Source organism: Spizellomyces punctatus (assembly GCF_000182565.1).
Source record: "Spizellomyces punctatus DAOM BR117 chromosome Unknown supercont1.13, whole genome shotgun sequence".
In the NCBI taxonomy this organism is placed as follows: domain Eukaryota; kingdom Fungi; phylum Chytridiomycota; class Chytridiomycetes; order Spizellomycetales; family Spizellomycetaceae; genus Spizellomyces; species Spizellomyces punctatus.
The window spans coordinates 422,695-447,214 of NW_015971549.1; the positions used below are offsets into that span (position 1 = coordinate 422,695).

General features: G+C 46.5%; 10 protein-coding genes across 10 annotated transcripts; 5 read left to right on the top strand and 5 right to left on the bottom strand.

Annotated features, from left to right (window-relative positions):
* The first annotated feature begins 13 nt into the window (after window positions 1–13).
* Window positions 14–1,797, top strand: SPPG_06870 (uncharacterized protein). The gene is made up of 6 exons (XM_016755064.1): window positions 14–275; window positions 397–758; window positions 824–1,064; window positions 1,125–1,256; window positions 1,313–1,386; window positions 1,453–1,797. The coding sequence occupies exons 1-6, from the start codon at window positions 65–67 to the stop codon at window positions 1,639–1,641; spliced, it is 1,209 nt and encodes a 402-aa protein (XP_016605918.1). The 5' UTR covers window positions 14–64; the 3' UTR covers window positions 1,642–1,797.
* SPPG_06871 (uncharacterized protein) lies at window positions 1,650–2,641 on the bottom strand. The gene is made up of 4 exons (XM_016755065.1): window positions 2,498–2,641; window positions 2,274–2,417; window positions 2,070–2,209; window positions 1,650–1,992 (listed from the first exon to the last, which is right to left on the bottom strand). Exons 1-4 carry the CDS (start codon window positions 2,608–2,610, stop codon window positions 1,772–1,774), a joined length of 618 nt encoding a protein of 205 aa, XP_016605919.1. The 5' UTR covers window positions 2,611–2,641; the 3' UTR covers window positions 1,650–1,771.
* Window positions 2,642–2,708: 67 nt separating this feature from the next.
* Window positions 2,709–5,217, top strand: SPPG_06872 (uncharacterized protein). Its single transcript, XM_016755066.1, has 4 exons — window positions 2,709–3,442; window positions 3,501–3,573; window positions 3,658–4,695; window positions 4,768–5,217. Exons 1-4 carry the CDS (start codon window positions 2,739–2,741, stop codon window positions 4,789–4,791), a joined length of 1,839 nt encoding a protein of 612 aa, XP_016605920.1. The 5' UTR covers window positions 2,709–2,738; the 3' UTR covers window positions 4,792–5,217.
* Window positions 5,218–7,990: 2,773 nt separating this feature from the next.
* SPPG_09417 (uncharacterized protein) lies at window positions 7,991–9,829 on the bottom strand. Its single transcript, XM_016757580.1, has 10 exons — window positions 9,734–9,829; window positions 9,610–9,658; window positions 9,406–9,447; window positions 9,242–9,341; window positions 9,151–9,185; window positions 9,010–9,090; window positions 8,862–8,950; window positions 8,748–8,800; window positions 8,577–8,691; window positions 7,991–8,512 (listed from the first exon to the last, which is right to left on the bottom strand). Exons 1-10 carry the CDS (start codon window positions 9,797–9,799, stop codon window positions 8,453–8,455), a joined length of 690 nt encoding a protein of 229 aa, XP_016605921.1. The 5' UTR covers window positions 9,800–9,829; the 3' UTR covers window positions 7,991–8,452.
* Window positions 9,830–10,087: 258 nt separating this feature from the next.
* SPPG_09418 (uncharacterized protein) lies at window positions 10,088–11,512 on the bottom strand. The gene is made up of 8 exons (XM_016757581.1): window positions 11,358–11,512; window positions 11,178–11,293; window positions 11,007–11,096; window positions 10,892–10,944; window positions 10,709–10,837; window positions 10,503–10,650; window positions 10,273–10,444; window positions 10,088–10,203 (listed from the first exon to the last, which is right to left on the bottom strand). The coding sequence occupies exons 1-8, from the start codon at window positions 11,446–11,448 to the stop codon at window positions 10,172–10,174; spliced, it is 831 nt and encodes a 276-aa protein (XP_016605922.1). The 5' UTR covers window positions 11,449–11,512; the 3' UTR covers window positions 10,088–10,171.
* A 645-nt stretch (window positions 11,513–12,157) lies between these two features.
* SPPG_06874 (uncharacterized protein) lies at window positions 12,158–13,029 on the bottom strand. Its single transcript, XM_016755067.1, has 4 exons — window positions 12,964–13,029; window positions 12,699–12,881; window positions 12,517–12,604; window positions 12,158–12,443 (listed from the first exon to the last, which is right to left on the bottom strand). Exons 1-4 carry the CDS (start codon window positions 12,999–13,001, stop codon window positions 12,303–12,305), a joined length of 450 nt encoding a protein of 149 aa, XP_016605923.1. The 5' UTR covers window positions 13,002–13,029; the 3' UTR covers window positions 12,158–12,302.
* Window positions 13,030–13,143: 114 nt separating this feature from the next.
* On the top strand, window positions 13,144–14,869 carry SPPG_06875 (uncharacterized protein). Its single transcript, XM_016755068.1, has 7 exons — window positions 13,144–13,337; window positions 13,405–13,595; window positions 13,675–13,793; window positions 13,862–13,977; window positions 14,037–14,175; window positions 14,240–14,517; window positions 14,581–14,869. Exons 1-7 carry the CDS (start codon window positions 13,178–13,180, stop codon window positions 14,679–14,681), a joined length of 1,104 nt encoding a protein of 367 aa, XP_016605924.1. The 5' UTR covers window positions 13,144–13,177; the 3' UTR covers window positions 14,682–14,869.
* Window positions 14,870–14,895: 26 nt separating this feature from the next.
* Window positions 14,896–17,972, bottom strand: SPPG_06876 (uncharacterized protein). The gene is made up of 14 exons (XM_016755069.1): window positions 17,881–17,972; window positions 17,772–17,811; window positions 17,497–17,702; window positions 17,277–17,436; window positions 17,088–17,212; window positions 16,919–17,028; window positions 16,669–16,861; window positions 16,537–16,600; window positions 16,120–16,465; window positions 15,962–16,060; window positions 15,678–15,891; window positions 15,496–15,615; window positions 15,346–15,427; window positions 14,896–15,275 (listed from the first exon to the last, which is right to left on the bottom strand). Exons 1-14 carry the CDS (start codon window positions 17,926–17,928, stop codon window positions 15,238–15,240), a joined length of 1,845 nt encoding a protein of 614 aa, XP_016605925.1. The 5' UTR covers window positions 17,929–17,972; the 3' UTR covers window positions 14,896–15,237.
* Window positions 17,973–18,130: 158 nt separating this feature from the next.
* Window positions 18,131–20,653, top strand: SPPG_06877 (uncharacterized protein; the record flags this gene model as incomplete). The annotated part of the gene is made up of 6 exons (XM_016755070.1): window positions 18,131–18,225; window positions 18,290–19,737; window positions 19,801–20,084; window positions 20,147–20,232; window positions 20,310–20,377; window positions 20,445–20,653. 6 exons carry the CDS (start codon window positions 18,131–18,133, stop codon window positions 20,651–20,653), a joined length of 2,190 nt encoding a protein of 729 aa, XP_016605926.1.
* A 619-nt stretch (window positions 20,654–21,272) lies between these two features.
* On the top strand, window positions 21,273–24,429 carry SPPG_06878 (uncharacterized protein; the record flags this gene model as incomplete). Its single annotated transcript, XM_016755071.1, has 11 exons — window positions 21,273–21,359; window positions 21,608–22,226; window positions 22,315–22,606; window positions 22,669–22,954; window positions 23,020–23,280; window positions 23,351–23,485; window positions 23,547–23,682; window positions 23,753–23,841; window positions 23,916–24,022; window positions 24,090–24,171; window positions 24,247–24,429. 11 exons carry the CDS (start codon window positions 21,273–21,275, stop codon window positions 24,427–24,429), a joined length of 2,277 nt encoding a protein of 758 aa, XP_016605927.1.
* Window positions 24,430–24,520: the final 91 nt, after the last annotated feature.

Here is a 24,520-nt window from a genome sequence, read left to right on the forward strand (position 1 = left end):
CTTTGACTTCAAGTTGACTTTGTTAATTGGAAGATAACTTAAGTTATTAACAAATTAACTCACCATGGAAAATAAGAAACGCCCCCGCGGTCTGAAGAAGTCGCTTGCACAAGACAAGGAGCAGCAGAAGAAGCGCATAAAGCAGGACATCCCGGACGGAGCAGCTCCAAACCCAGAACAGGACTCACAATTGCGTACTGTGGCTATCACTTCCGAGGACCCTGACGAGATATCAATATTGAAGTCATTATACGATGCGGCAGTAGCAAAACAAGGTGCGTATAGCCGTATGAAAGTGTGAAGCTCGACCTCTTGTTGACAGAGGGTCTTCGTTATATTCCCCCCCCCCCCCCCTTTTTTTTTCTATCTCTCCTTATTTTTGGCTTTTCTTAATAGAGAGTGCCGATCTGGAAGGAGCCGTCGACCTATTTAGGGGTTGTATTCATGAGTGTGACAAAATCCTTCGCATTCGATGTGGGGAGGTTCTCCATACAATCGATGAAAAGGGAGAAGATGGATCTTTGGAAAAGAAAGAAACGGGACCACTACCTCCTGCGTTTTATCTTGTGTATGGCAATGCCCTAGCCCAATTGGGACTTCTTAGTTTGAAAGAGGACGAGACAGCAACAGAAGCCTTAAATGATCATCTGGAGGCAGCCCTCGAGCGTCTGGAACGCGGCCTTGAGCGCGCACGAGAAGACGGTATCTCACCGCCATTACGCTTACGGATTTCACTCGGAAAAGTTTGCCTTTTGTTGGTCAGTTAGAGCCAGCGTCCTCATGACATGCATTATTACGCCCTGGATCCTGATTCTATGGATAGGCTTCAAATATGCTGCAGAGTGGTAGTGCCAGAGAAGGCGAGGAGAAAGTCACACGTCTCGCTGATCGCGCCGCAGAGGAATTCAAGGTTAACTTCAACTCGATCACCGACTCGGATAAAGACGAGGATATATTGGAAGCAGGAGCTGCTAGCCAAAGATATGCGGATTTACTTCAAGAGCTTCAAGGTCGCCAGGGCTGGAATGACATTGCCACAGCGCTATTCCAAAAGCTTCTTGAAGGTAAGAAGTATATCAGCAGATTTTGAAGAGCCATCAATGTTGAGTGAGTATGCTTTACAGTAAATCCAAGCTCTGTCGATGCGAGTATTGGTATTGGCGCATGTCAACTCTCTATGGCGAACTATTATTTGGAGAAAATGGACGATGGGGATGAAGTAGATGGTGAACTAATCATCGGCCCCCTGAAAGAAGGTAAATCCATAGTTTAGCGCTCAGCATATGTCATTTATTAAGGTCCTTTCCATTAGCGCTTTCCCAATTTGAAAGCGCACAGCAACAGTCCAAAGACGCTGACACAGTCCATGTTCCTCTGGCGTGCTTGGTAATGATACCTTCTAAAATCCCTCTACTTGACGTTACCACCCTACTAACCGGTGATCTAATATAGATGGGAGAGACTCTTGTGAATCTCGGCAATCTTTACGATGACACCGATGCGGATAAGGCTGAGGATTACTGGAAGAATGCCATCAAGTGCTTTCGCAAGGTACAAGAAGTGGACCCGGAAGCCCTACCCGAGCAGTTCAAAGACTTTGTTGATGAATGGGAGAAGGACCTGGATGAAAGCCAGGAATAGAATCGCGCTTGCCGTTGCACAGATGACCGTGCATGTAGATTATATTATACTTATGGAAGCATCACAGCCCCCTCTCTTTTCCTCCGTCGTTTAAGCAGATTTGCAACACCCGATTTTTGGAATTATAACATTAATAAAAGGATACTGTATGGAGAACCTGCGCATTGGTTCGCGCGGCAAAATCATCCAGAATCATGTCCATTTCCGCGTCTCGGTCCTTGGATTGTGCTATCATGTTCACTAGTTGCAGTATCAGCTGGCCGCCAACTGCAGCTTCTTCATGATTATCTTTGATCTCGATGTTCACCAGGTGTACTGGGCGATTCAGCTCTGACGGTCGGTTGTCCAGATCTGTGAGTCTCGTATCAGAACGCTGCTCCTCGATAGGGCTGAACATCACATATTGTCTAGTCCGTATCCATACATACCCTCGCATGCAGAATCGAAACATCGTTCCTCACAAGATATTATTACATCGAAAACGTCCCGAGCTTCCTGGAACCTTTCCGGCGCGCGCTTTATTCTTCTATTTCTGTCTAACATTGGCAAGAGACCGTTCGCTTTGTAACTTGAAGGATAGATAGTGGAAGTCAGATTGCCAGCCGTCAAGCGGTGTAAGCAATGGGACTTACAGTTGCGGATCTTTCTTCAGCAAGTCGTTGAAGATGTCGTTATAGGGAACCCCGAAAGGATATATATTGGGCTTATCAGCAGCGGGCCCAGGAAGCCGCACAGCACTTCCAGTTCCATATGATGAGAGTACGTATCCGGCTTTCCTGTGGACAGAGCGTGCTGATGTTGAGTCAGTTTTCTCCAAGTGATAAATGCCACATTGGCCCCAAATTCCAGGACATACTGCAGTACGTTATGCGCCTCCATACTCCGATTTTGATTGCTGGCACATATTACCGCTAGCCGAAAGGTTTGCTGCTGTGGAGGCGCTGGTCCTTGTGGTCCTTGAGATGCCATTTGTTCAGAAGGATGGAATAGAACTGGCAAGTCACCGAACCATATCCGTATTGGCTGCGCCACAAAGGTCCTGGGATATATTCGATCTTGGGCGAGATCTCACCCTTGGTCGACCTTCTGATTTCGCCATGTCTACTCAGAGACGTAACGCAGAGAATTCAAAATGCTTCCAGCTCTTTGCGCTGCCGAGCGACATTCTAGCGTCTGTTACTGAAAATACCCAAGTGGTGGAAGGTCTGCCCGGCATCTCGACTCTACCTTCAGTCGCGAAGCCCGAACAACCTTGCATCCAGCCAACTTCCACCTCCGGATGCAGTACCTGCGGTGGACTTCAGTTTCCGTCTTCAGAAGAGATGCGAACACATTACAAGAGTGACTGGCATCGGTATAATATCAAAAGAAAGGTTCGCGGCCAAGGGCCAGTGTCTGAGGAGCAGTTTGACGATCTTACCGAAGTAAGCAGTATCGAAGCCAGTGATGAAGAGGATGACGAAGAGGATAGACCCACACATCCCGACATGATTAAGGCGGGTTCTATGCCAGACTCTCCGTTTGTCATGCTGCCGCTCGGGAATGAGGAATGCCTTCTTGTTTATAAACAAATCTTCTCATCCTCAAAACGTGACATGAAACGAACTGACAACGCTGCTTTGATTGTTGAACGCCTGCGAAAGTACCAAAGCTTACAGCAGCCCACCCATTGGACTCTCCTTATGTTGGCCGCCGGACATTTTGCTGGGACTGTAGTCAATTGTAAAGATGGAACCGCCATCGTCCACAAGACATTTCATCGATATACCACACGAAGAAAGCAGGGCGGTGCTCAAAGCAGGTGCTTACATTTCTTGCGACTCCATGGGGATTCTCAGTTAACATTGGTTCCGATATAGCAACGACCAAGCGAAGGGGAAAGCAAATTCAGCAGGTGCAGGTCTGAGACGGTACAACGAACAAGCCCTTCAGGTACCAGTTCTACTCTACGCATATTGTGACTACTAGTAAAATAGTAATGAAATCCGGCATGACACGATTTATTTGCGGTTTTAGAAAGAAATTCGCGATCTACTAGTGGAATGGAAAGATTATTTGTCGACAAGTGATCTAATCTTCATCCGTGCGCCAGCTGCCAGCAGGAAAGTTCTTTTCTTTGACGGTGGGCCACTGGACGCAGGGCATGACCGCATTCGCTCCTTTCCCTTCACCACTCGTCGACCCACGTTCTCTGAATTGATGAGATGCTTCAAGGAGCTTACTACGATACGAATTGAACGGCTTCCGGAGATACCTGATGTACACGCAACATCCCAAAGCGAAGCACTGCGGCCAAAACCACGCCCAAAGCCAGTATCGCCGGAGGCTGTCAAAGACAACGAGACGACGGCTGGCATCGATCCACTCTTCTTGAAGCTTGCCGATTTTTGCAAGCGAGGGAAGCTAGAGCTATTTCAGTCTCACCTAAAAGCGAATGAAGGCTTGAACGTGAAAACACGCTTGCCCGACGAGGCCGGGACTAGTCTTTTACATTTAGCGGCTACGAATGGCTGCTCCGAAATGGTAAACGCCCTTCTCTCCTTGGGTGCTGATCCTACTATGGGCAGTGAAAAGCGAAATTTAAAGCCCTACGATGTAGCTCAGAGCAAAGATACGCGTGATGCTTTCCGTCGCTTTGTTGCCTCCCAACCTGATATGTGGGACTGGAAGCAGGCGCATGTCCCGGGTCCTCTCACTCCAGAGATGGAGCAACAGCAAAAGGAGAAAGAGAAAGAGAAGAAGAAGAAAATGAAAGACAAACAAAAAGCCTACAAATCTTCTAAAGAGGCGGCAACTCCCGTTCCGGAGCCGGTCCTTGTTCCTGCTCCATCGTCAAAGAAAACGGCTCTGTCAAAACTTACCAAATCAGAGAGAGAATCCATTGGGATGACAGCCGAACGCCGAGCAAGGTTGGACAGGGAGAAACGAGCTTTGGCTGCAGAAGCTCGCATAAGAGTGATGCAAAATCAGTGTGGAGCGTGCGGCAAGTCTTTGGTGGGGATCACACCTTTTGAAAAGCTGCAATTTCGGTATTGCTCCATGCCGTGTGTTACGGTATGCGTCATGAAATTAGAAGATATGTTCTGTCGATGAAATCACATAATCATCATTCGTCTCCATTGCCAGAAACATCAAATCTTGACGTCGTAGGAAGATATTCGTTCGTCAACGCCCACCCCGTTTGCGGATCGCTGCCGCAGTGGCCATAACGAGACGGAATTGCTGGATACCGCCCGGTCCCCGAGCACGTTCCAGTACGTTCAAGTGACATTTTGCCCCCGCGAATCCAATCAAAATTCCCTTAAACGTCACTTGGAGACTGAGCAGGCGGGGCTGCATTGGCCCTCGCATGGCACTGCTCAGTAGAAGAGGGTGGCAATTTCCAGAATATCATGTAGTTGCTAAGCTGCCGCAGTTATACTGAAGATCTGAGGATTTCGCGCATTTGTGCCGCTAGGCGATGTAATCTGACAATAGCTCGGCTCGACCATCTCGTGTCTCTTGATCATCAAATGTAGTGATCCTATTTGTATGCTTTTACATTTTAAAATTTGTTTGCAAGTGTCGTCTCTGATATTCGAAGTCACGCGGGCGTGCTTTTCATGGCGGTTATAGGAAGCTGCTCGCTTGTGGAATGAACTTTGCGACTCACCCATTCCATGAGTCTTTGCTCTGAGGAACTAGGTGATTTTAGAGGTGATTGTTTTCAGCCCTGTGAAAGGACATTGAAGCCAGAACCATCAACTTCCTTTTCTCCTCATACACTCAGCCAAACCACAAAGAGGTAGATTAAAGGCCCAAAGTCCAGCAAATGACTTAATGCACGGCCGTACAGAAAACATTGCTTCGTTTATACAACATGCTCTATAGCGTAGCAAACCCATTGAATTCACGCCTGACCCAGTCTTACATGAGATTATCACTCATTGCTGCTCCCTGAAGTTAGATAAATTTGAGAATCTTCTTCTAGATATGTGTAGGCTCTTTCCACATCTCTGAGACTAGATGTTTCCAAATATTCGCTTAAACCCCACTCACACCCTGGAGAAAATGCCATACGAGTCGCAAAGCGCCCCTAGAATCACATATTGTCTGTTTAGAGTCCCTGATACTAGGAGTATTTGACATACATCCATTGACAGGAAAATGAAATACTTCCAAACCATCCCGATGAGGAAATTATACGTGTAGTGTCGAATCTCTCGAAGTGGGTTCAGGTGGCTTAGCTACGCGATCCGTCTCCCACAGTATGTCAGACTTCAACAGATTTTGGTTTGCTGTTTGTTTAAATGCTTGAAACCTCCGCAGAATTGTGCAGTTAATTGAAGAAATGGCTCCTAAGCAGGGCTGCACTTTTGTCACAAACACAGGACGTTTACCCGACACAGGCGTTGGAAAACAAAATCGCTCCCCATTACTCAGATTCCTGGGTTATTCCTGTAAAGGTTTGCGTACGATGGATTTAGTAGTAGTTAATGATATGATTTGGCTCCAGCGACAGAATCCTTCATTATTTATCTAACCTGGTAGGCATTTAGCAAAATGTGACCAGCGGATTTTACGCTCATCGTATAAGCCGCTGGGGGGCACACAGAAGTCTAACCCCGCCTCGGCGGAAAGCGGCTGACCGCGGAAAGTGGCTGACCTGTGTCGCGGGTCCTGACTGTGCAGTTCCGCGCAATGTGGGGATCGAACCCAGTGCCTTTCCCCAACTGAGGCCACTGAGAACGAACGCATGCCCCATAAGCTATCCCCACAAAGTCACATACATTGCTGCATAATATCCAGATAAATTTAGGCCACATGTTTTATGCATTTATTATGTTATTTACAAAGCATTATAGCAGTTTGGGTTCCTTGCACATCAAGTATATCGAGTACACACATAAACTTTAGTTTTTATCAGTTGCGTCGTGTCTCGAGGCTGCTGTATTCATGCCTTCCGTACTACGGAGTCCAACCAATGATAGGCGTCTAACCACCCATCGGCCATCACTCCGGTGCTGCAAAAGTGGACGATACTCGAGCTTGAAGCTATTACCAACGGTCCTTGACAAATCCTTCTCACTCGGGCTGCGCACATCATAATAACCATCTGGATCTGAAATGCTCGGGGGTGCCACCCTACAGTATTAATATAGAGCGACCTACTTACTGATCGAGGGAAAATATTGTTTAGATACCATATTTGACGGGAAATATGTTACCAAACGACAGCGGATGACAGTCCCTTCATAGAACGGGCGGCAGCGGTAGGATTTCCAGCTGAGGGCGCTTTTCTATGGTGCGAGCCGCTTCCGATATGTATCGAGGCATGTTCCTGCTCTCGAGGGATAGCGAGGACGATCCAATCCCTGTATTGACGAAGTTTATATTTACGTGCCAAAGGAAATGGGAGATAGATTTAGAAACTTGTGGCTTTGCGATTATGTTACTAATTCAACTCTACTAGCCCAATTTAGAACCCCTCGATCAAAGGTTTGTAAGCAGTGTGCCGCCCGACTGGTGTTAAATGCTCTAATATCTTATAAAAGATCTGCTTTCTTTTGAAACTATTCTCATTCACCATTCTCGTCTCCAACCGCAAACCGATACAATGACTTCCGTACCTTATCCTGTGTCTCCATTTCGCGCTCAACTGACAAAGGAAATTCCCGAATCGGTTTTGATCGCGCGGAATGGATGTCATTTCTGCCAGCGATCCCGTCTTCCGCGAAACGTAAACTTTGTCGTCTTTGACTGTGAGGAGTACTCAATGTTCGAGTCCGACATGATGAGCAGTGAACAGATTGGCTGGACATATCCGGAAAGTCAGCGGGATAAGTCATTGAACTTGCGATAAATTACGAGAGAGTTTGCACGGATTGTGCCAAAGTACACTTGCAAGCCAAAGAAATTCCCGAGATTTGCAATCGCTGTCACATGGAGTATCCGGCTTACAGGGGCGAACATAAAGATAATTATCTCACCGGGATTATCACTCCATACGGCATCAACTCTGGGGTTGTAATAACGAAAACGGCGATTGGTGCTGTTGTCAACCGGTTTGGATGAAATTTCACGAAAACACAAGTAGCGGGATAATTCCGGACGAATTACAAGTAGGGGATTGTGTGTGCGATAACTGTATTATCGATTTATACATAAAAGGACATATCGATGCCGGGACCGATGGAGAATTGTATAAGTTCTTGGAGAAGAAAACTATTGTATAATAACGTTCATAAACAGGCACAACATGGCATTCATCCCGGTTTCATTTTTCAACTTGCATACGATCGACAAGCCCACGACACCTGATATCGTTGCTTGATTCCTAATGTTTTGATGCATTTATGAATCAGGACATATTTTTCTTTTGTTACTTTCATTTTGCTGCTATCTATGAAATCGCTCCTTTACGAACCGATATCCGTTCCAAAATTGTCTAGACATATCCCAATGTAGTTTTCTTCGTAGTCATATCCGGAATAACAATCTCCTGTATCAACGACTTTGATCTCTTTTTTTGCCAACAAATTTCCAAGGTTTCTGTAAGATTAGAACTATTTGCGTCTCCCCACGCCATTCCTCGCCATTGAAGAACGCTCCATAACGAACCCACGCACAAAAGTCTACACCCATACTCCGAACGATTATTCTGGATGGCGAAGCGTTGATTATGTATGAGCGCCGCCAATCAGTATGATACAATGCTAGTGCGCTGTTGCGGAGAAAAATCCGATATCTGAGCACACAGCGCAGAGGCTCCCTTTCAATACTCTGCTGTAAACGTTCTCCGAATGGAACCGACCCTGCAACAGCCACTATATCAACGTTTCTCAGCGGTTTGGTTCCCAGCTAGACCTCTAACTGATATATCGTAAACCACCTAGGTTGACATATCAGTATTGATGACGCTACACCACCACCAGTAGCCGACTTAGCTATCGTACCTCCTCGATCTTCTTAACGTCGTATTTGATGCTATCGAATCTCTTTCGTAGAGCATCGTTCTTTAGGTTCAACAATTGGAACCCAGAATAGAGATCCCCCACAAACTTTGATATCCTAGGGGAGCCTGCATCAATGCCTAACCTAGAAAATGGACGACCTTGAAAGCGTACCGTAAGGGTCTTGAATAGTCACCATGTGTTACGCAGTTGACTGCTAATCGCGACTGGAACGAAAAGGGGCCTTAGCGATCGCGGTACAGTAGACCATCAAAATATTCTCCTCACCAATTCGCTTGTAATCGAGACAAGACCATGCAAGTAGTCCTCAATCCCAATATGAAAAGTCGGACTAGTGCCACGTAGACTGACCTCCACTGTTCGTCACATATTAGCGTTGCCATAACCTTGAGCCAAGCAAGTGTCGCGGCCCAACCTCCAAGCATCTCCTCCACTTGAGGAACAGTCAATAACTTCTCCGTTTGAAGGTATACAATATAAGCCGCCAAAAAAATCGCTTTTGTTTTGAGTTAGGGTACAAGACCGGCAAGGGTGAGGGAGTATGGGGCATGCATACCTTGTTGCAATGTGAACGTAAACATGCCGTTATATCTGCAACGCAAGTTCTCAGCTTTGAGTGAAAGATGCCTTGCCCGCATCATACGAACCGATAGTATTGCTCATGCGGCACTAGTTTAGCAACATTCTGAATATCGGCTCGGATATTTGCAAAGCGGTCAAGTGCGGCATTGACTTGCTGGCCGACATCTTAAAGCGAAAATTGTAGGTAGAAGTATAGTGGGACGGACCGATAACCTATACAGTAACCAACCTGAATCTGTGGTCGCCGAGTGGACTTGACTCAAAATAGCCGCTGTAGCAGGAAGTCCAACATTAAGATTTATTCATACAAAAATATCTTTGCCTTCATAACCAGCCAACTGCAAGCTGAACGGTTTGGAGTTCACGTACGGTAACTGCAGCATATCTTTGTCCGCTGCACAGCAAGGGTGTCTCACACTCAACTGATACCCACCGACAGTTCGACATGTTCGCTCCAGGTCTCGTACAGCAGTGCGGATATTCTATGACAAGGTGAACTATTGTTAAGGCATAAAGTGCATTATCCGATGGAGTAACCGCGTTCACATTGCACGTACTTCGCGAAGCTCTGTTTCGGTCTCTAATGACCGCTGAATGCTTTCAAAAAATATCAAGTCAGCCATGATGGGAACATGTAGATCCGTGAAGATCAGTTGGAAGATGGATGATACTGACTGGCCTGGCAAGTGGCACAGTCCTCCAAGCTTACGTGACACCTGTTGAGACGACGCCGGCCCTGTTGCTGAACGACAAAAGAGAAGTTGAAAACGAGCAATTGGTACCGGCAAAGCGCTGTACGTGTCTTATGAATGCGATTAGAGGAGTGCAAAGAGGATTGAAGCGAGGAGAACTTTTTCTCCTTCTTCCCGTTAATGGCATACTTATTTTGGATGTCGCCCGAGTTAGAGAAATATTCGTGCACGCATGATTAAAGTCTTCCAACGATGTCATTTACAGCGGGGTATTTTATCACGACAACATATTACAGTGAACCTCTATTTAGATGATAGTTCTGATCCAATTTTATCTACACAGTCAATGCGAGGTCAGGTAAGCTCTGCGTAAGCAGCGAAGTCAAGCCGAGCACAGTACTTACAGGTAGCAATAGAATCCCAATTGATCTTGTTACGCGTTATGGGCAATGCTCGACGTAATCCTTTGAAGATACCCTCGGAGAGATCGGCAAACTTGTCGCTTAACGCATTTTGAAAATCAGCTTCGGCTTTAGCAATTTGCTTGATAGCAGCCGTGGCAAATGCTCGCGGGTCCTACAGATTAATATTAGATGGAATTGAAAAACTCAATAGCCATATGTGGTATACGTACTGAGGACGATCCAATGTTTACTGTCAGGTCTTTTGACGCCGTGAGTTGCACATTTCCATCCTCGTAGTAATGGACGTTCACCCTCACGAGTCCCTTCAATTCGCTTGAACCAATCTGTGTCGTCCAAATCGACCGCCATCGCCCATTCCTAACAAATTGTTTGAGCCGATTCCTCAAGTTCGTGCATAGTTGTATCATCTACCAACCAAAAGTTGTCCGGATTGTATTTGTTGCCCACAATTTGCAACACAAGTTCATTTCCATCAAAAACAGTTGCCACCCCGTTTGGATAATGCTCTGCAATATACTTGGCGGCGGCCTGATCCAAAGCGTCTCTTCAATAGACAATGAGCTTTAAGCATATGATACGTATCAGCCAGAGAACATACCTGTAAGGTTCTGTCTCAGCATTACGCTCTACCTCTTCCGCATCAGAGGTTGTCTATATATGCACCATTTAGACATATCGAAACAGAAAAAGTGCTGTCCCAGACGGTATTTCACCTGCCGGATGTGGTCAACGTAAAAGGTTTGGGATGACCGAGGGTCCAGATACCGAGTTTCATCCACCTTTCCGTACTTTGACAAAATGACCTAGGTATTGCAGAATTTCATTAGTCGCCGTAGTTGGTCTGTCTGCAATGAGGTCTGTCTGCAGTGACCGTCTTTAGCCACCTGGTGTTTCTGCCCAGGAGGAGTCACGGTTATGAACTGCTCCAGGTTGTATTCTTCAAATATGCTCGCCACTCCATTTTCCAGCAGAGATTCATCGTCTACCAACACTCGCACGTCTATATGCAGTGTAGGAATACGTCAGTGCCGGGTGCGAAGCAGCGGGCAACTACCAGCTCTTACCATTGAAAACATCGTTTAATTCTCCAGGTGGACTGTCAAGCAGAAACCCCGACACAATGCTCAATTTCGCATCGTTACTCAGTTCTGACATGTTGCCGTGCCAATAGAAAACGCGGAATGGGGTAGAGTTCACTGTCGATGCAAGCTGCAAGATGGCCGCCGCAGAGGCAAGACGCGATTGAGTGTTTCGTTCTAATCAGCGGATTAATCCGGCTTAACCATGTTATAATGTGCATTGTTTTTGGTCATCATCATCATGAAGATAAACAATAAAGTCAATTATTTACAATTATTGCCTTTGCGACAGCTGAGGTCTGGGACCTTATCCTGCGGCGCTTATTTTCTATATATGGCCCCATTCTCACTATCTCCTCCCTTCTTGCTCTTTTACCCCCAACTCACCGCAAGCAAGTCAAGCATGACCGAGGACCTCGCCCTCCCGACAATAACAATGGGCAAGGATTGCCTTGCAATGCTATCACTACTATGCTGCTGTGATCACAGGTATGTCTTTGTAACATGCTTATTGTCTGTCGAATTCTGGTTTACTAATATCAGAACATCCTCTGAACCCAGTAGGCCTCGGAACCTGGCCTAAAAGGATTTCTCGTGATGGTGGGCGCTAGTTACCCGGATAGACCACTCGTAATGTGCATGTGTGAGCCTAGTTCATACTTAGTTCGGGTTGGTTGTCGCCAGACCCCAGTGGTTCGAATCCGCATTGGTGTACTGTATTGTTGTTTTAACTGCTCATTGCCATACTACCACAAAGAAACGGTATTATGCGATAAGCACAAGAATCGTGGTATGTCTGCGACCACAGGAGTTGTTGCACGCATGATAGGTCACAAAGATTTATTTATACTCTCCCCTCACATCTCACAGGATAACTACATACAATCCGCCTCGGGAGCAGTTGAGCAGAAGCCAGCGAATTCCAAACCATTAAATGGGTTTAATCTTAAAGTGTAGCGAGATCAGTGAGAAGACCAAGCATTTTAGATCCTGGATTAGGTAGTAGAACACCCGTAGTCCTTCGGGGTCCTTGCTCTCTTGGACATCTACGAGGGAGCCGATCTTTGCCGTCTGATCAAAGGTTACAGATGAGCATATTATAAGATGACTTGTCATCCGAGCAATCGCAGCGTTAAATACTCACGGTGAATGATATGTGTTCTTTGCCCATCACGATCTCAAGCTCCTGTCGTCCAACCCGGTCTGGAACAGGCCACAGTTTGTCGTCCTCCCTAAATCGCAACAGTACACCCGAATGTCAACAACTTGTTCTACCACGACGCACCCAGCGACAAACGCTATTTCCAAGATCTCTGCAATACGCACTTTAGGATCTCACTGTCGGTGACTATTCTCTTCAACTCCTGAATCAGCGATGGGCTAACGTACACCTCCTTTCGGATTAAAGTGTCGTTTTTGTAGTTCGAGGAGTTGGCATATCGTAGTTTGCCGTCCGGCCTAAACTCGAACTCGAGGAACTCATGTCCAAACTTGCCAATGTGGCCGACGCTGATGCGAGAATGGATTCGCGATGTCAGCAACAGATCTATGTTATGGCTGTAATGACATACGCAGGAGACGGAAAGCTTACTAATATCGAACATAAAGCTCTTCTTCTCCAGTGGCCATTTCGTCAATCCAGGGGTGAATATCTGCTGGAGCGATGCTTTGGCAGGCGTTAATTGCCAACAACTAAGCAGTCCTTGTTGCCATAGAAATAGCAACGCGGAGTCTCACCAGATGCAAGTTGACTTCGCGCTCACCGTCCCAAGTCTGAGGTCCTTCTTTGGGAATCGACGCTAACCATGTACCGGGGTAAAGCGACACCCATGGACTTTGAACGTACGAACTTGTTTGCAGGAACTGAGGGCTCCCCGTGGCTTCGAGCTGTGTCCTCAGCAGCCGAAAAAGCGTCTTCCGAAGAGACGAGCGTCACAAGAGAACAAGAAAGCTGTGCAAATGCAGGCGAGTTTGGACAACTTGTTCAGTCCCACACCTTTTCGCTGGTTCTAATTGAAGTCAAAACCTATAGGGAGTTTGTTCGCGTTTGACCCTAGTCCACTGCAGTCAACATCTGTGGTGTCACGATCTTCTCCGAAGGAGCAGCGCCGTGTCTTGCACCCTCGCCGTAGAGCGAACACCGGGTCTCCAAAGTACCGCTACGGATCCGACGGCTTTAGTGGAAGCGATTCAGGTGGAGACGAAGATGTTCCAGTCAAAGGGGTATGTGGATCTTTGGGTAATTGGATGGCGGCATCTTGGAAGCAGAGTCATTCCTAATACGATGCGCATCATATTCCAGAATGCAAAGAAGCGCAAGAAGAAGGAGGAAGCAAGCGCCTTCACTGGATATAGTTCTACATCAAAGCCAAGCGAGGGTTTCAGTCATCATGCCCTGCTCTTGCCTTACATGATCAGTGGGTATGTTTCGGTTTCGCTCTTCTATCATCCTACCAAATGTTGATACTTAAACGAGCGGGTGCGCTTAGATACATACAAATGTTCTTTTCGATGTTCATAATCGCCATCATGCTGTACATGATTGTGCAGTTTATCCTAACTGTGCGTCACGACCTGGAGATGAAAGCAGAGGAGTACTCTGTTGGTATGACCTTTCTGGTCTATCGGTCTCCGCTGCCCTTGTCTTACTATGTTATATTATAGAAATTATTCATCAAGTAGCGGAATGCTCGAAGAACTACATCGAAAACAAATGCGACCCAAAAACACGGGTGCAGTATATGCAGAAAGCGTGCCAGGAATGGGAAATTTGCATGCAGAGAGATCCGAAAGAAGTTGGCAGGTAAATCTTGTTAGACTCTGCTGGTGCTAAGCTGATACTGATTGTGTTTGTGGTCTACCAAAAGACTCAAAGTTGGTGCGGAAACGCTCGCTGAAATCCTTAACAAACTTGTGGAACCGCTTTCATACAAAACCATGGTCTTTGGGACAGTTCTGTTGTTCGGCACACTCTTTTTAACGTCGACTGCCTTCAACCTAGTCAAAGCGAGGGCTTCCTCACCTCCGAACCCAGTTCCAATTCACATGCACGCTCCTCCCGGACCCGCGTATCAATACCAATTTATGCCCTCACCTTCCCCTACACAGTCATATTGGGATCAATCTTCGCGGCCTGCGATTATGGGTACGTATCGATGTCAATGATTTCCATTGCAACTGGACGCAAGCTGATAGTGGTACTGGGCAGGTGTTCCATCTAGTCCGAGCTCAACAGGAAGACTTGATTCAAATTCTATAATACGACGACAGAGACGAGTGCAAGGGTTCATGGAGGACGAATCAGATTAAGCAAGGTGTAGACCCAAGCGCATCCCCATATTTTGGTAACCGGCTAAGAAGTCGACCGTGCCCCGTCACTGAAGTGTATTTTGAGCTTGACTTTATTTGTAAAAATTGCCATAAGAAGATGTAAATAAAATATTATATTAGAATTGCAAACAGGCATGCAAACGTCAGCCTTGAAACGCAACATTGCACCTAACTCGGATCCTGCATGAATAAGCGATTAAGGATTGCTTGATATGTTTTAGATGGCATACACAGCGCACATGCCTTGGGATTGCGAAAGGAGAGTGTCGTCTAACGCTCGGTATTGAAATATCCGATCAGTTACAATCCGTAGCAAGGGCAAGTGTTCAGCATTGCGTTGCTGGTTGCCAGCTAAAGTATTCAACGCTTCCAAACTCAACATTTGCTACTACTACCAGGACCTGCATTAGAGGAGTTTATACTCAAACTCTTGCCTAATGCTTTATAACAAAAGACTGATTTGCCCTTTCAATGCACACGACAAATCAACAGCTACAGATGCAAAACAATAAATTTGATCTCTTTGACAATGTAATCAAGGCAATGTTAACAGTCCATAGTATTCGAGATCCTCTGTCGTGTAAAACATAGATTTTTGTTACCAACTATTCCTGGTATCAATCCAGAATATGTCCGGTCATACCTTCTTCCTTCTGCTTGTTATCTTCTTCCTTCCGCTTCTTCTTTTGCGGCGGTGCCGAACGGAAAGCGATTGGTTTGCCCGTCTGCAAAGACCAGAATTAGCACAGGCACTACGATAGTGATCGTCGAGTTAAACTGATCTGCCATTTACCTTTTTCTTAACAGGTGCCCTGGCTCTCTCCAGAGCCCGTTGCACTCTCTCTTCTTGCAAAGCTCTCTGAGCTTCCATTTTCTCCTCGCGCAACCGCTGACGCCTCTCCTTGTCTTTCATCTGATCGGGTGGAATTAATCAAAACTCATCAATCGTCCCGCCATCATCTTGTTCCAAGATACCTTTTCTGCTTGCTCAACCTTGTCTGGTGGCATCATCTCAATGGTTTCAAACAGTTGTTCCAACCGGTTTTCAATGCTGGTTAGCATGGAAAGTGTACTTAGGCTCGCTTCGTTGTCACCGATACAGCGTCGGTACACCTCTTTCACTTTGTGATTGAGTTCCTCCAATAATTTCTCTTGAGATTCTCCACCAAGATTGCCTGTGGAGAACATCCTAGAATTGTAATGAAAACAGTTCAATTATAGCACAGGCTCAATGTACTTGGAATCGGGAGCAGACGCACTTTGCACGCTCTTCTAACATCTTAGCCTTCTCATCCTCCCGCGCGATGGCCGCATTGAGGAAGTCTATTTGCTGTTTGAGACTCTGAGTTTCGTGCTCCCTGACCAGCCGTAGGTTAGGCATAGAGGATGGAGAAAAAAAATTGAGCTCTATCCTTACATTCTCGCTTCTGTATCCACAATCTTCTGTTTAAGCTCTTCAAGGGTTTCTTCCGTTTCCTGACAATTTTGTATTAACGCCAAGTTGTTCTCCTCCAGCTCGGCGAAAATGTCCAGTAGCTGCTGGGGTGTCTTGAAATATAGCAAAGGTTCCTCATCCTCGTTTCCATATTCGTTGCCTCCATGTTCATCTTCATCGGCTTCTGCGTTGTCATCCACATCTCCATCTCTGTCTTCAGCGGCATTCGATACACTCCCGTCCCCACGGCCGGGACCTCGTGCGCCACTTTTTGCTGTTCGAACGGTTCCTCGCTTTCCTGAGCGACGATTCTTGTAGGTGCTTGCACCTGTACATGGTTACAAGGATTTAATGAGAGGCATTGTTAGAGTTACAGTTACGATATCATTGCCTACTCACGTGCTGACGCTACACTGCTACCACCATCCGAAGATGCCTTCCGCTTTGGCTCATATTTTGAGTCCTAGCGTAGAATACAAGACGACTTAGCGTCTTGAACGGAACCATAAAGTACCTAATAGGAACCCGTACCTTTCCCTTCAGCTTGACCTGTTCTTCGAAAAATTCTTTGGGGGTGAGCTTGTCCAAAAATTCTCTGTATCGTTGCAAATCCTTCAGTTGGTCTTCATTCTTGGACATGTCGCTACGGATACTCATAATCTGAACATTAAGCTTCTTTATCTCCTGTATCTTTTCGAGCTTTGCCTTGGTTTCCTGCTCCGCTCTTTAAAGAAAGGCTCAGGGGATGACCACCCAGCAAAATCAATTTTGTTGAATGCACCTTTTTATTGCCTCCACAGAGTTTTTGTCATTCTCCTTTAAAAATGCATCAAACTTGGCGGCATCCTCTTCCAGTGCCTTCTCATCGTCAAGCAACTTTTGTTCCTCGGCCTGAAGTCATTAAGTCAAATACCAATCATTTCGTATCATGTGTCTTCACCCAGGCGAACCTGCGCAATCTCCTCCAACTTGTGCATCTCCTCTCTCTTGACCCCAAGAGCGTACTGGACAAGAAACATCTCCCTCTTCTTCGCGATAAAGTCGTGCAGGTTCTCCTTTCCGAAATGGCGGTCAACTATGCTCCAAGATGTAAGTTATATAAATATTATTTGGGCAGTTTTAGTAGTCGTAGGTTTTACCTCGCGCCTGCCGATTCGTCAGTATCTTGTCTGAATCTCTTCTTCGAAGCTGCTCGTAAAACTGAATGTCATCCGGTTCTTCAGCAAGCAGCTCTTTAAAGTTCTTTCGCTTGATCACATTCTTTTCATGAATGTGGAGATTTCGCATTTGCTCCTTCGCCTGATCCAGCCAAAAACGTTCAGGAAAGGGTAGACAATACATCTACAGCACAGTTTGCACCTCCTGTTTCTGTCTTCGTTCATCTTCCCGCATAGCAAAGACTTCCACATCTGAGGGCATATGAAATGGGTTTTTGCTTCTTCTGACTGAATCTCCTTTCACCTCATCTCTTCTGCGATCTCCGCCCAGGGGGTCAGAATTCAGCGCCATCCCATCGCTGGGTCGCGGAATCTCTGGCAGTTTTAGTATTTTGCTTCTAGGAGAGCCTGCAGCATTGTATATTTCTGTTGGCATTTATAATTACTGTGGAATGCTTTGTGTGTGGGTATGCCCACCTGGTGCCACTGTCCTCCGCACCGTCCTTCGGCGTTTGCTCTGGAGACAACTGCCAGATGAGCAAATTACACACAGTAGCCAAGAACCATAGTTTCAGAGGGTTCCTACCTCCTCTTGATGTACCCATGGACTGCTTGCCACCGCTGTTGATGCCATTGCTGATACTGTGAAGAGGGTTCGCTTGCATTCAAATATACCAGATATCACATTGTTTCTGGTCGGACCGTGCTTACCTATCCCGGCATGACTGTGCTCATAGTGGTGGGGCTTAGACATGTAACGAAGTCTTCGCGTTTCAAGACTGCAGGAAACTGCATTCCATTCCATCTGCACAATATTGTGGGCCATTTCTACCACTATGGGGTCTCGAACGACCACGCTTATGGTGGTCGTCGTTGGCTTTTTTATGCTGTATCTGTACTTTCAATACGCTGCAGAAGCTCAGTTTCGATTGTAAGGGCATCCCCGAATCCTTTTGCCACCAGTGCGCACTCACTCACATTTCTCACATGAACAGTTCTATAGGGATAAAACAAAAGGAACATTTTGAGCATCCTACTGACCCAGGTATCTCTGCAAAGAAGCAAGATTTCAAGTCTCCAGAGAAAGGGGAGCAGGCAGAAAGCAAACGGCTGCCGACGCCCCCGGGCACCTCATGTCCACCGTGCCCTAAGGTTCCTCAGGTTTCAAATTACAAAAGCCAATTTGCCGTACAGAATACGCTTACAGCCCGTTTCAACGAACTTACCATTGCGAAGCATCCTACCTATGGAACCTGTCTTCTAACAAACTCATCATCCACGCCTGTGACTTGCTCATCGGATGAGCATATTCATTATGAAGCTTTGGTGCATCCCGCGCTAGTTCTTCACCCGTTTCCGCGGCGGGTTCTAGTAGTAGGAGGCCTTGTAGAGGCGCCAATTCGAGAGGTGCTGAAACACTTCTTGGTTCGCGAAATAACCTGGGTAGATCAGAAGGACCTGATAGAAGGACCCAAAAGATTTCTCCCCTCGGAATACGCGTATGAGGACCCTCTGAATCGTGTAGAGGTTGAGAATATGGCTGGCGCAGGATATATGCGATATGTGGATAACGCCAACCGCCATTATGATGTGATTATCATCGCCGATGATGCCCGGCATGTCCAGCGGGAGAACCATTGGAAAGGAGCAGCTTCAATGGAGAAGCGAGCAGAGGTCATTGAAGCCGCGCAGGCAGCCCTAAAAGCAGGAGGTGTATTGGCCGTCTTCAGTGGAGAAATTGAGGGACCCGCCTGGGAAGATCGGAGACTCCTTCGTCGATACTTTCCTCGAGTATTCCTCGGAACTCGTTATGTCCCCTCTGTGGGTGCCCCGGTGGCATATTCTTACGCAACTAGATCAGAGGCGCCTCCCGACCCAAGAATGCTGGCACCCGAATATATCGACGCCCGGCTGCGGCGCACGACCATTGGAGGTACTAGAAGCTACGATGGACTGACGCATTTGCATATGTTTGCATTGACGAAGGATATGCGTGATGAGATTGACAAGGAAGATCTGAAGGCTAGGGAAAAATCTGCTGCAACAATTGTTGTTGGAGCAACGCCATCGGAGCTGCTGCATGCACCTTACAAGGAGGAGCCATTCTTGGATCCTGTAACTCAAGGCGACACCATAACACGGGAATTTTATGGTTGTGCTAATGAAGCCTTCAATATGACGAATCTGAAGACTATCGTAGAAGGCGCCGTAGAAAAGATGAATGGACGTCTTGTGTTTCTGAACGCAACCGAGGTGAAGGAATTCAAGAACAACACAGGTGCAACCAAACCGATTCCAATGCTCTCCGTGGTAGCAATGACGGAGGGAGGGAGCATCACTCTGCATGCGTGGCCAAGTTACCAGTACGCTGCGGCGGATGTGACCAACTTCAACAACTGGGCAGTAGGAGAGGAGGCTATGAATCACATTTTTAATGAACTTGGTGCGTTCCCAGAATGAATTCGCGCGTTGGTCATTCACACTCTGATTTTGAATGGATCGCCAGATGCCACAAAAAGCATCGGCTCAACTTCTCTACGAGGAAGTCTCACACGCTTTGCGTCTGCACCTATTCTTGACCATGTCAAATATCCCACTCCATATAAACAAAACCCGAAAGTAGAGTTTCGAATCTCACCCACAGCGGGATCCGGAAATTTTGCCAGGGAACCCATCATGAAGGGAGAGATAATTTTCGAAGGTCCTATTGAAACTTATTTACTGACTAAGGAAGAGATACGAGCGAAACCCGAATGGTTGGAGGAGTTCATGATGCATTATGGAGAGCAGGTTCGTCCAGACTAAAAGTACGCGAAAATGATTCTCCCCACTTATCTTCATGTATCCCGCAGGCTGAGGATGGGATCTTTGTGGGGCCACCCTACGCGGATCTCGATGCGTCGTACTTTACAAATCATCATTGCGATGCTAATCTTTGGTAAGGGTCAGGTTTTGCGAATTGCGTCTCAAGCTGACAGAACTAAAAATGTGAGACTAAAATTCTGTTGTTCTTAGGTACGAAGATTACGATATCATGGTGGCAAGACGAGATATTGCCATTGGCGAGGAGCTTAACTTTGATTGTGAGTGCCCATTATGTATTATCTACCTTTGTTGATGATAGTTTGTTGAGTATCCTTTCGGTTACAGATGGAACGATATATAGTGATCCTGAGATTTTGGACATCAATCCTTGCCAATGTGGGGCACCGAACTGTCGTAAACACATCACCGGTAACGACTGGAAGAAAGCAGACGTGCAGAAAATGCATGGCCTGGAGCATTTCTGGCCGCATATACAAAAGAAAATCATCAAGACTTCGAAATTGCGGAAACGTGAAACACTTGCGGAACTGTAGCATATTGAACTGGGAGAATGCTTTGATCTACCTATTCTGAACTTGCAGCATGTACATAAACTAACTACATTTGCACGAGTACCTTACACGTTATCTGTAGATAACTGTGCCACTGGCTTCAACACTGACAAGAAGCTTCTTCATCTCCACTTTCTCACATTATACATTGCATCTAAACCATTCCACTTCGTACTTCACCTGCGAAAGCAGCACATTCGATAATTGGGTTGCGAAACGTTAATCACGACATTCTCCAACCTGGAACCGGACGGAAGGAATCTTGGCCGCATTCTCCCATAAACACGGACGTCAAAAGACAACTGGAATTGTTTGGTAGCAAACCATACCTTTATTATCAATGGTTTCAGTAAAGTAGGGTGGACGTATTTACTTTGGGGGACAAATAGGTGGCAATATTTAAATCTCAAGCAAAGAGCCTTGGGAGAGGGCTTCTGGGAACTGGGGGCGACAGGCACCTGCTTTTTGGACCAGCGAACATACGACTTGTTTGACACTCTTTTGCGTGAGAATACATTTTGACTCGCGCAATTGACGAGCGGAGTGGACGAAAGGGCGACGAGACTTATGTTGATTCCATGACCGAGTAGAGAAGAAGGGTATGCCGTTAGTGGACAGTCAACGAGACTTTGCAACCGTGCCGAAGAGGCCTCTTGCGGCTGATTTCATGGATTATAATATACCCAAGGTAATTCTGACCGGAAATAGTGTTAGCCTGCCTCTCTTTGGAGTCAGAAGCGGATGATATGAAGGTGGAGTGTAGAGCGTGGACGTTGTCATGTTCACTGCATCCTCGTCGTTTGGTTCTCAAGAGCATTGAGTGCTCGCTGGCCGACTATCCTCCAGAAGCTTCTGCAAAACCACATGGGCGGCCTTCAATGTTATAGATGATAGTGTAGCTGACCTATTATTCGTTGTTGTATTATCACAATATAGAGTCAAACCCCTGACGAGCAGAACCTGTCCCCATTGAACCACAGAAATAACTGGCCACACGCGGGAATGCCAACAGAACAAGGAAAGCCTTCTGATACCATCCCTGACATCGATCAAGCTTTGAAGAGGAAGTACAGTTATGAGATGGAGGAGCCATCAAACCTTGAAATCACCATGGACACATACGCCCATGAGCATCCGTTGCCTACGCCCGTATTAACCCGGGCTACAAGCCCTGTAAAGGAGCAAGGTTCCACTCAATTAACTGTCAAAACATGCATGGATGGCGGAACGGACACTGTCTTCTGCGGTTCTACGATGCATCATAGCCCTGAATGTGATGATGTTGAGACTGCTTGTACGACGGAGGAGACCCCACGAAGCCTCCTTAGCTTCAGCGTAACGAATCCAGAAAGAAATCCCAGGAAAACATTCTATCCATCATTACAAAGTCGCCGCGACACTAATCCCAACGCTGTTGAGAGAACAGGAGTAAAGTCGCAACACTGGGAACCACGAGAGAAGTCATTCACACACCACCCTCGAGAGGGAGGTCCATTAACTGCCTGTAGGCAGAAGGGATGTCACTGGAAGTCACCGAAGAAGTTAAAGTGCGCTAGTACGTTTAATCAGGAACATTCTCATGAGTGTGTTGCATCCTTTACTCAATTCTATCTTCACTTTCGATTGCACGCAATCGTTAATAGAAAATAAAGTCGGTCATGCACACGATAGCCGGTCTTGGCCTCACCTCGATACTCGGACAATGGAAACCACAAAGGAAGCATCTGTTGCAGATCATAATCACTTGCCGCGAAGCACAGAGTCCGCTCAACAAACAATGTCGAGCGAAACCAAAGGAGTTAACGGCGGAGATGATGCAAAAATAAATATACGAAAAGATGCTAAGTTTCACAATGCAAAATCCTCTTCAACAGAGAGCAAACAACAGGGGTCTCGCTTGCGCCTGAGTTCAGAAGTAGATAAAAGATGTTTCAGGTATGGTACTGCGCTATCACCGCATGGAATATCTCATCATTGGACGCTAATATAGCCTTTAGCCTGCACAAGGGCAACGATATCTACGTGGGCAAAGTCACATTCCGTCACATGAATGAATTGTCTATGAGGCTCTTGAATGCATTATGTGAAGAGGATAATTCCACCGAAAACTTCTTTGAGAAGAAGATCTGCATTCGGTACATGATCGACGTGGATGTGGTCAAGTCCGTCTTCCAGAGATTGAGTGCAGCGGAAGATTACGGAATTGCGGCGTTCGAGTTTCCAGATGTGGGAGACCAGGAACCCTTGAGAAATTTGATGCAATATCTGGGCGAAAAGCGACGGGTAGGTCCAATGTTCAATGAAGTACTTCGAGGTGCAGAACTGAGCCGATTGATTGTTCCTGGTAGGTCGGTGTGGTAACGTTCACGGGGCTGGCAGGAATCATTATTCCGGGCAACGATGCTTCAGCGATTTTACATAAAGATCTGGACAGTGCTCCATATCTCTACTGCTCTCTTCTGCACGCTTCTCATTCTCCTTCTCACCTTGGCATGAGTAAACCGCCAAGAAATCCTTCGCATCCCAAGATCTCGCTTCCCGCGCCTATGGTGGCGATGACAGAGTACAGAAAGTTGTTTCTAAGAGCTGTTCACCGGATGCCGCCAAATGTAAGTACCCTCTTATCGAGATTGTGACTCCTGCGGGCGATTACAGACGTTCATTTTTTGTTTTGTTTAGATCCAATGGATAGTAGAGGGCAAAAGAATCCATTTCTTTGCGCCTTCCATTCTGGCAACGTCCGAGGTGAAATGGCTCCTTGAACAGTATGGGGCAAAAGTGGATGATAACACTGCGGAATGCGAAGTGATCATGGTAAGCATCTGATATGGTAAACCACTCCCTTACGAAAGATTAAGTCACAGTCTTTGTGCAGGTGCATAGGTGGTTTCACTACCAGATTCACATGTTACCAGGTCTTAATAATTTGAAAAAAGCCATGGTCACTTTCGTTCTCTGGGGGTTAACTCTTCCTCAATTGGTGAGAGGACCCGAAGTACTCTTCCCAGGAGGTGAGGATGTTGATGAAGGACAACCGCAGTCTCTTTTGTCTGTCTGTGCACCTAATATATAAGGCGACAGACGGCGGTATAATCACGTTCACTACGGACGTGCTGATGGCGGACACTGGTCCTGCGTGGCTGAGGATGTTTCAAACATTCCTCCAAAAGGTAATGGTGCCATTGACGAACCCTTCATACTGTCAAGCTTACCGAACTGACACTCGCTTCTGCTCATGGATCAGTCGCACCCAATCTCAGGACAGTGGGGGGTGATACTGCATCCTTCCGTCTGGGAAATGATGCAGCAACTATCTCAGGCACTCACTGAAGATGAGCCTTTCCTATATCGGTGAGCATTACTCCTCTTTGCGCGTTTACCGCAATCTAAGAGCTAAATGCCTTCCCCTGAAAAACAGAGTACAGGAGGTTTACTTTATTTTGCAGTCCCTCAAATTAAATGGCTTATTAAGGATTGGACAACGGAGTGACGTCTATGATGTAGGTTTTTGTCTTTTGCACAGTGCCCAGATGTCAAATAGAGCTGACCGCCAGGAACGTGCTTTCTTACAACAGCATCCTGAAGAGCAGCAGAGAGTGTATCACATGCTTGTTCGCTTACAATACTCTTGGAGTCTTAACTTTCGGCATTTTGTATGCGTTTCCTTGTCCGCGAATCGTGCAGAGGCAGAGGTTGTCGAAGGGATAGACCAGCTATCACCGGAAGAATTCTCGCGGCACTTCATTTACAAAACATAGCCGCTACTGGTGCTGGACTTTGAATAGGCTCCAATTCCATTGTCTCTTATTGCTGCTTTGCGCTGTAATGCAAGGTTGAGAAATAAAGAAA

What these genes read in the sequence shown, in the direction of transcription:
- SPPG_06870 (XM_016755064.1), top strand. Translation starts at nt 65, where the DNA reads ATGGAAAATAAGAAACGCCCCCGCGGTCTGAAGAAGTCGCTTGCACAA. An exon ending in CATCGGCCCCCTGAAAGAAG is followed by an intron (nt 1,257 to 1,312) that starts GTAAATCCATAG and finishes CCTTTCCATTAG; the next exon opens with CGCTTTCCCAATTTGAAAGC. An exon ending in ATGTTCCTCTGGCGTGCTTG is followed by an intron (nt 1,387 to 1,452) that starts GTAATGATACCT and finishes GATCTAATATAG; the next exon opens with ATGGGAGAGACTCTTGTGAA.
- SPPG_06871 (XM_016755065.1), bottom strand. Translation starts at nt 2,610, where the DNA reads ATGGCATCTCAAGGACCACAAGGACCAGCGCCTCCACAGCAGCAAACC. An exon ending in GAGGCGCATAACGTACTGCA is followed by an intron (nt 2,418 to 2,497) that starts GTATGTCCTGGA and finishes CTCTGTCCACAG; the next exon opens with GAAAGCCGGATACGTACTCT. An exon ending in CTGAAGAAAGATCCGCAACT is followed by an intron (nt 2,210 to 2,273) that starts GTAAGTCCCATT and finishes CTATCCTTCAAG; the next exon opens with TTACAAAGCGAACGGTCTCT.
- SPPG_06872 (XM_016755066.1), top strand. Translation starts at nt 2,739, where the DNA reads ATGTCTACTCAGAGACGTAACGCAGAGAATTCAAAATGCTTCCAGCTC. An exon ending in CAGGGCGGTGCTCAAAGCAG is followed by an intron (nt 3,443 to 3,500) that starts GTGCTTACATTT and finishes GTTCCGATATAG; the next exon opens with CAACGACCAAGCGAAGGGGA. An exon ending in GCTCCATGCCGTGTGTTACG is followed by an intron (nt 4,696 to 4,767) that starts GTATGCGTCATG and finishes CTCCATTGCCAG; the next exon opens with AAACATCAAATCTTGACGTC.
- SPPG_09417 (XM_016757580.1), bottom strand. Translation starts at nt 9,799, where the DNA reads ATGGCTGACTTGATATTTTTTGAAAGCATTCAGCGGTCATTAGAGACC. An exon ending in CTCGGCGACCACAGATTCAG is followed by an intron (nt 9,342 to 9,405) that starts GTTGGTTACTGT and finishes TTTCGCTTTAAG; the next exon opens with ATGTCGGCCAGCAAGTCAAT. An exon ending in GACTATTCAAGACCCTTACG is followed by an intron (nt 8,692 to 8,747) that starts GTACGCTTTCAA and finishes AGGCTCCCCTAG; the next exon opens with GATATCAAAGTTTGTGGGGG.
- SPPG_09418 (XM_016757581.1), bottom strand. Translation starts at nt 11,448, where the DNA reads ATGTCAGAACTGAGTAACGATGCGAAATTGAGCATTGTGTCGGGGTTT. An exon ending in ACGTTGACCACATCCGGCAG is followed by an intron (nt 10,945 to 11,006) that starts GTGAAATACCGT and finishes GTGCATATATAG; the next exon opens with ACAACCTCTGATGCGGAAGA. An exon ending in GCTGAGACAGAACCTTACAG is followed by an intron (nt 10,838 to 10,891) that starts GTATGTTCTCTG and finishes TGTCTATTGAAG; the next exon opens with AGACGCTTTGGATCAGGCCG.
- SPPG_06874 (XM_016755067.1), bottom strand. Translation starts at nt 13,001, where the DNA reads ATGGCCACTGGAGAAGAAGAGCTTTATGTTCGATATTA. An exon ending in ACCGACAGTGAGATCCTAAA is followed by an intron (nt 12,605 to 12,698) that starts GTGCGTATTGCA and finishes GTTGCGATTTAG; the next exon opens with GGAGGACGACAAACTGTGGC. An exon ending in AAGAACACATATCATTCACC is followed by an intron (nt 12,444 to 12,516) that starts GTGAGTATTTAA and finishes ACCTTTGATCAG; the next exon opens with ACGGCAAAGATCGGCTCCCT.
- SPPG_06875 (XM_016755068.1), top strand. Translation starts at nt 13,178, where the DNA reads ATGTACCGGGGTAAAGCGACACCCATGGACTTTGAACGTACGAACTTG. An exon ending in AGAAAGCTGTGCAAATGCAG is followed by an intron (nt 13,338 to 13,404) that starts GCGAGTTTGGAC and finishes CAAAACCTATAG; the next exon opens with GGAGTTTGTTCGCGTTTGAC. An exon ending in TTGCCTTACATGATCAGTGG is followed by an intron (nt 13,794 to 13,861) that starts GTATGTTTCGGT and finishes GGGTGCGCTTAG; the next exon opens with ATACATACAAATGTTCTTTT.
- SPPG_06876 (XM_016755069.1), bottom strand. Translation starts at nt 17,928, where the DNA reads ATGGCATCAACAGCGGTGGCAAGCAGTCCATGGGTACATCAAGAGGAG. An exon ending in GCGGAGGACAGTGGCACCAG is followed by an intron (nt 17,703 to 17,771) that starts GTGGGCATACCC and finishes ACAATGCTGCAG; the next exon opens with GCTCTCCTAGAAGCAAAATA. An exon ending in GTGGATACAGAAGCGAGAAT is followed by an intron (nt 16,061 to 16,119) that starts GTAAGGATAGAG and finishes ACGGCTGGTCAG; the next exon opens with GGAGCACGAAACTCAGAGTC.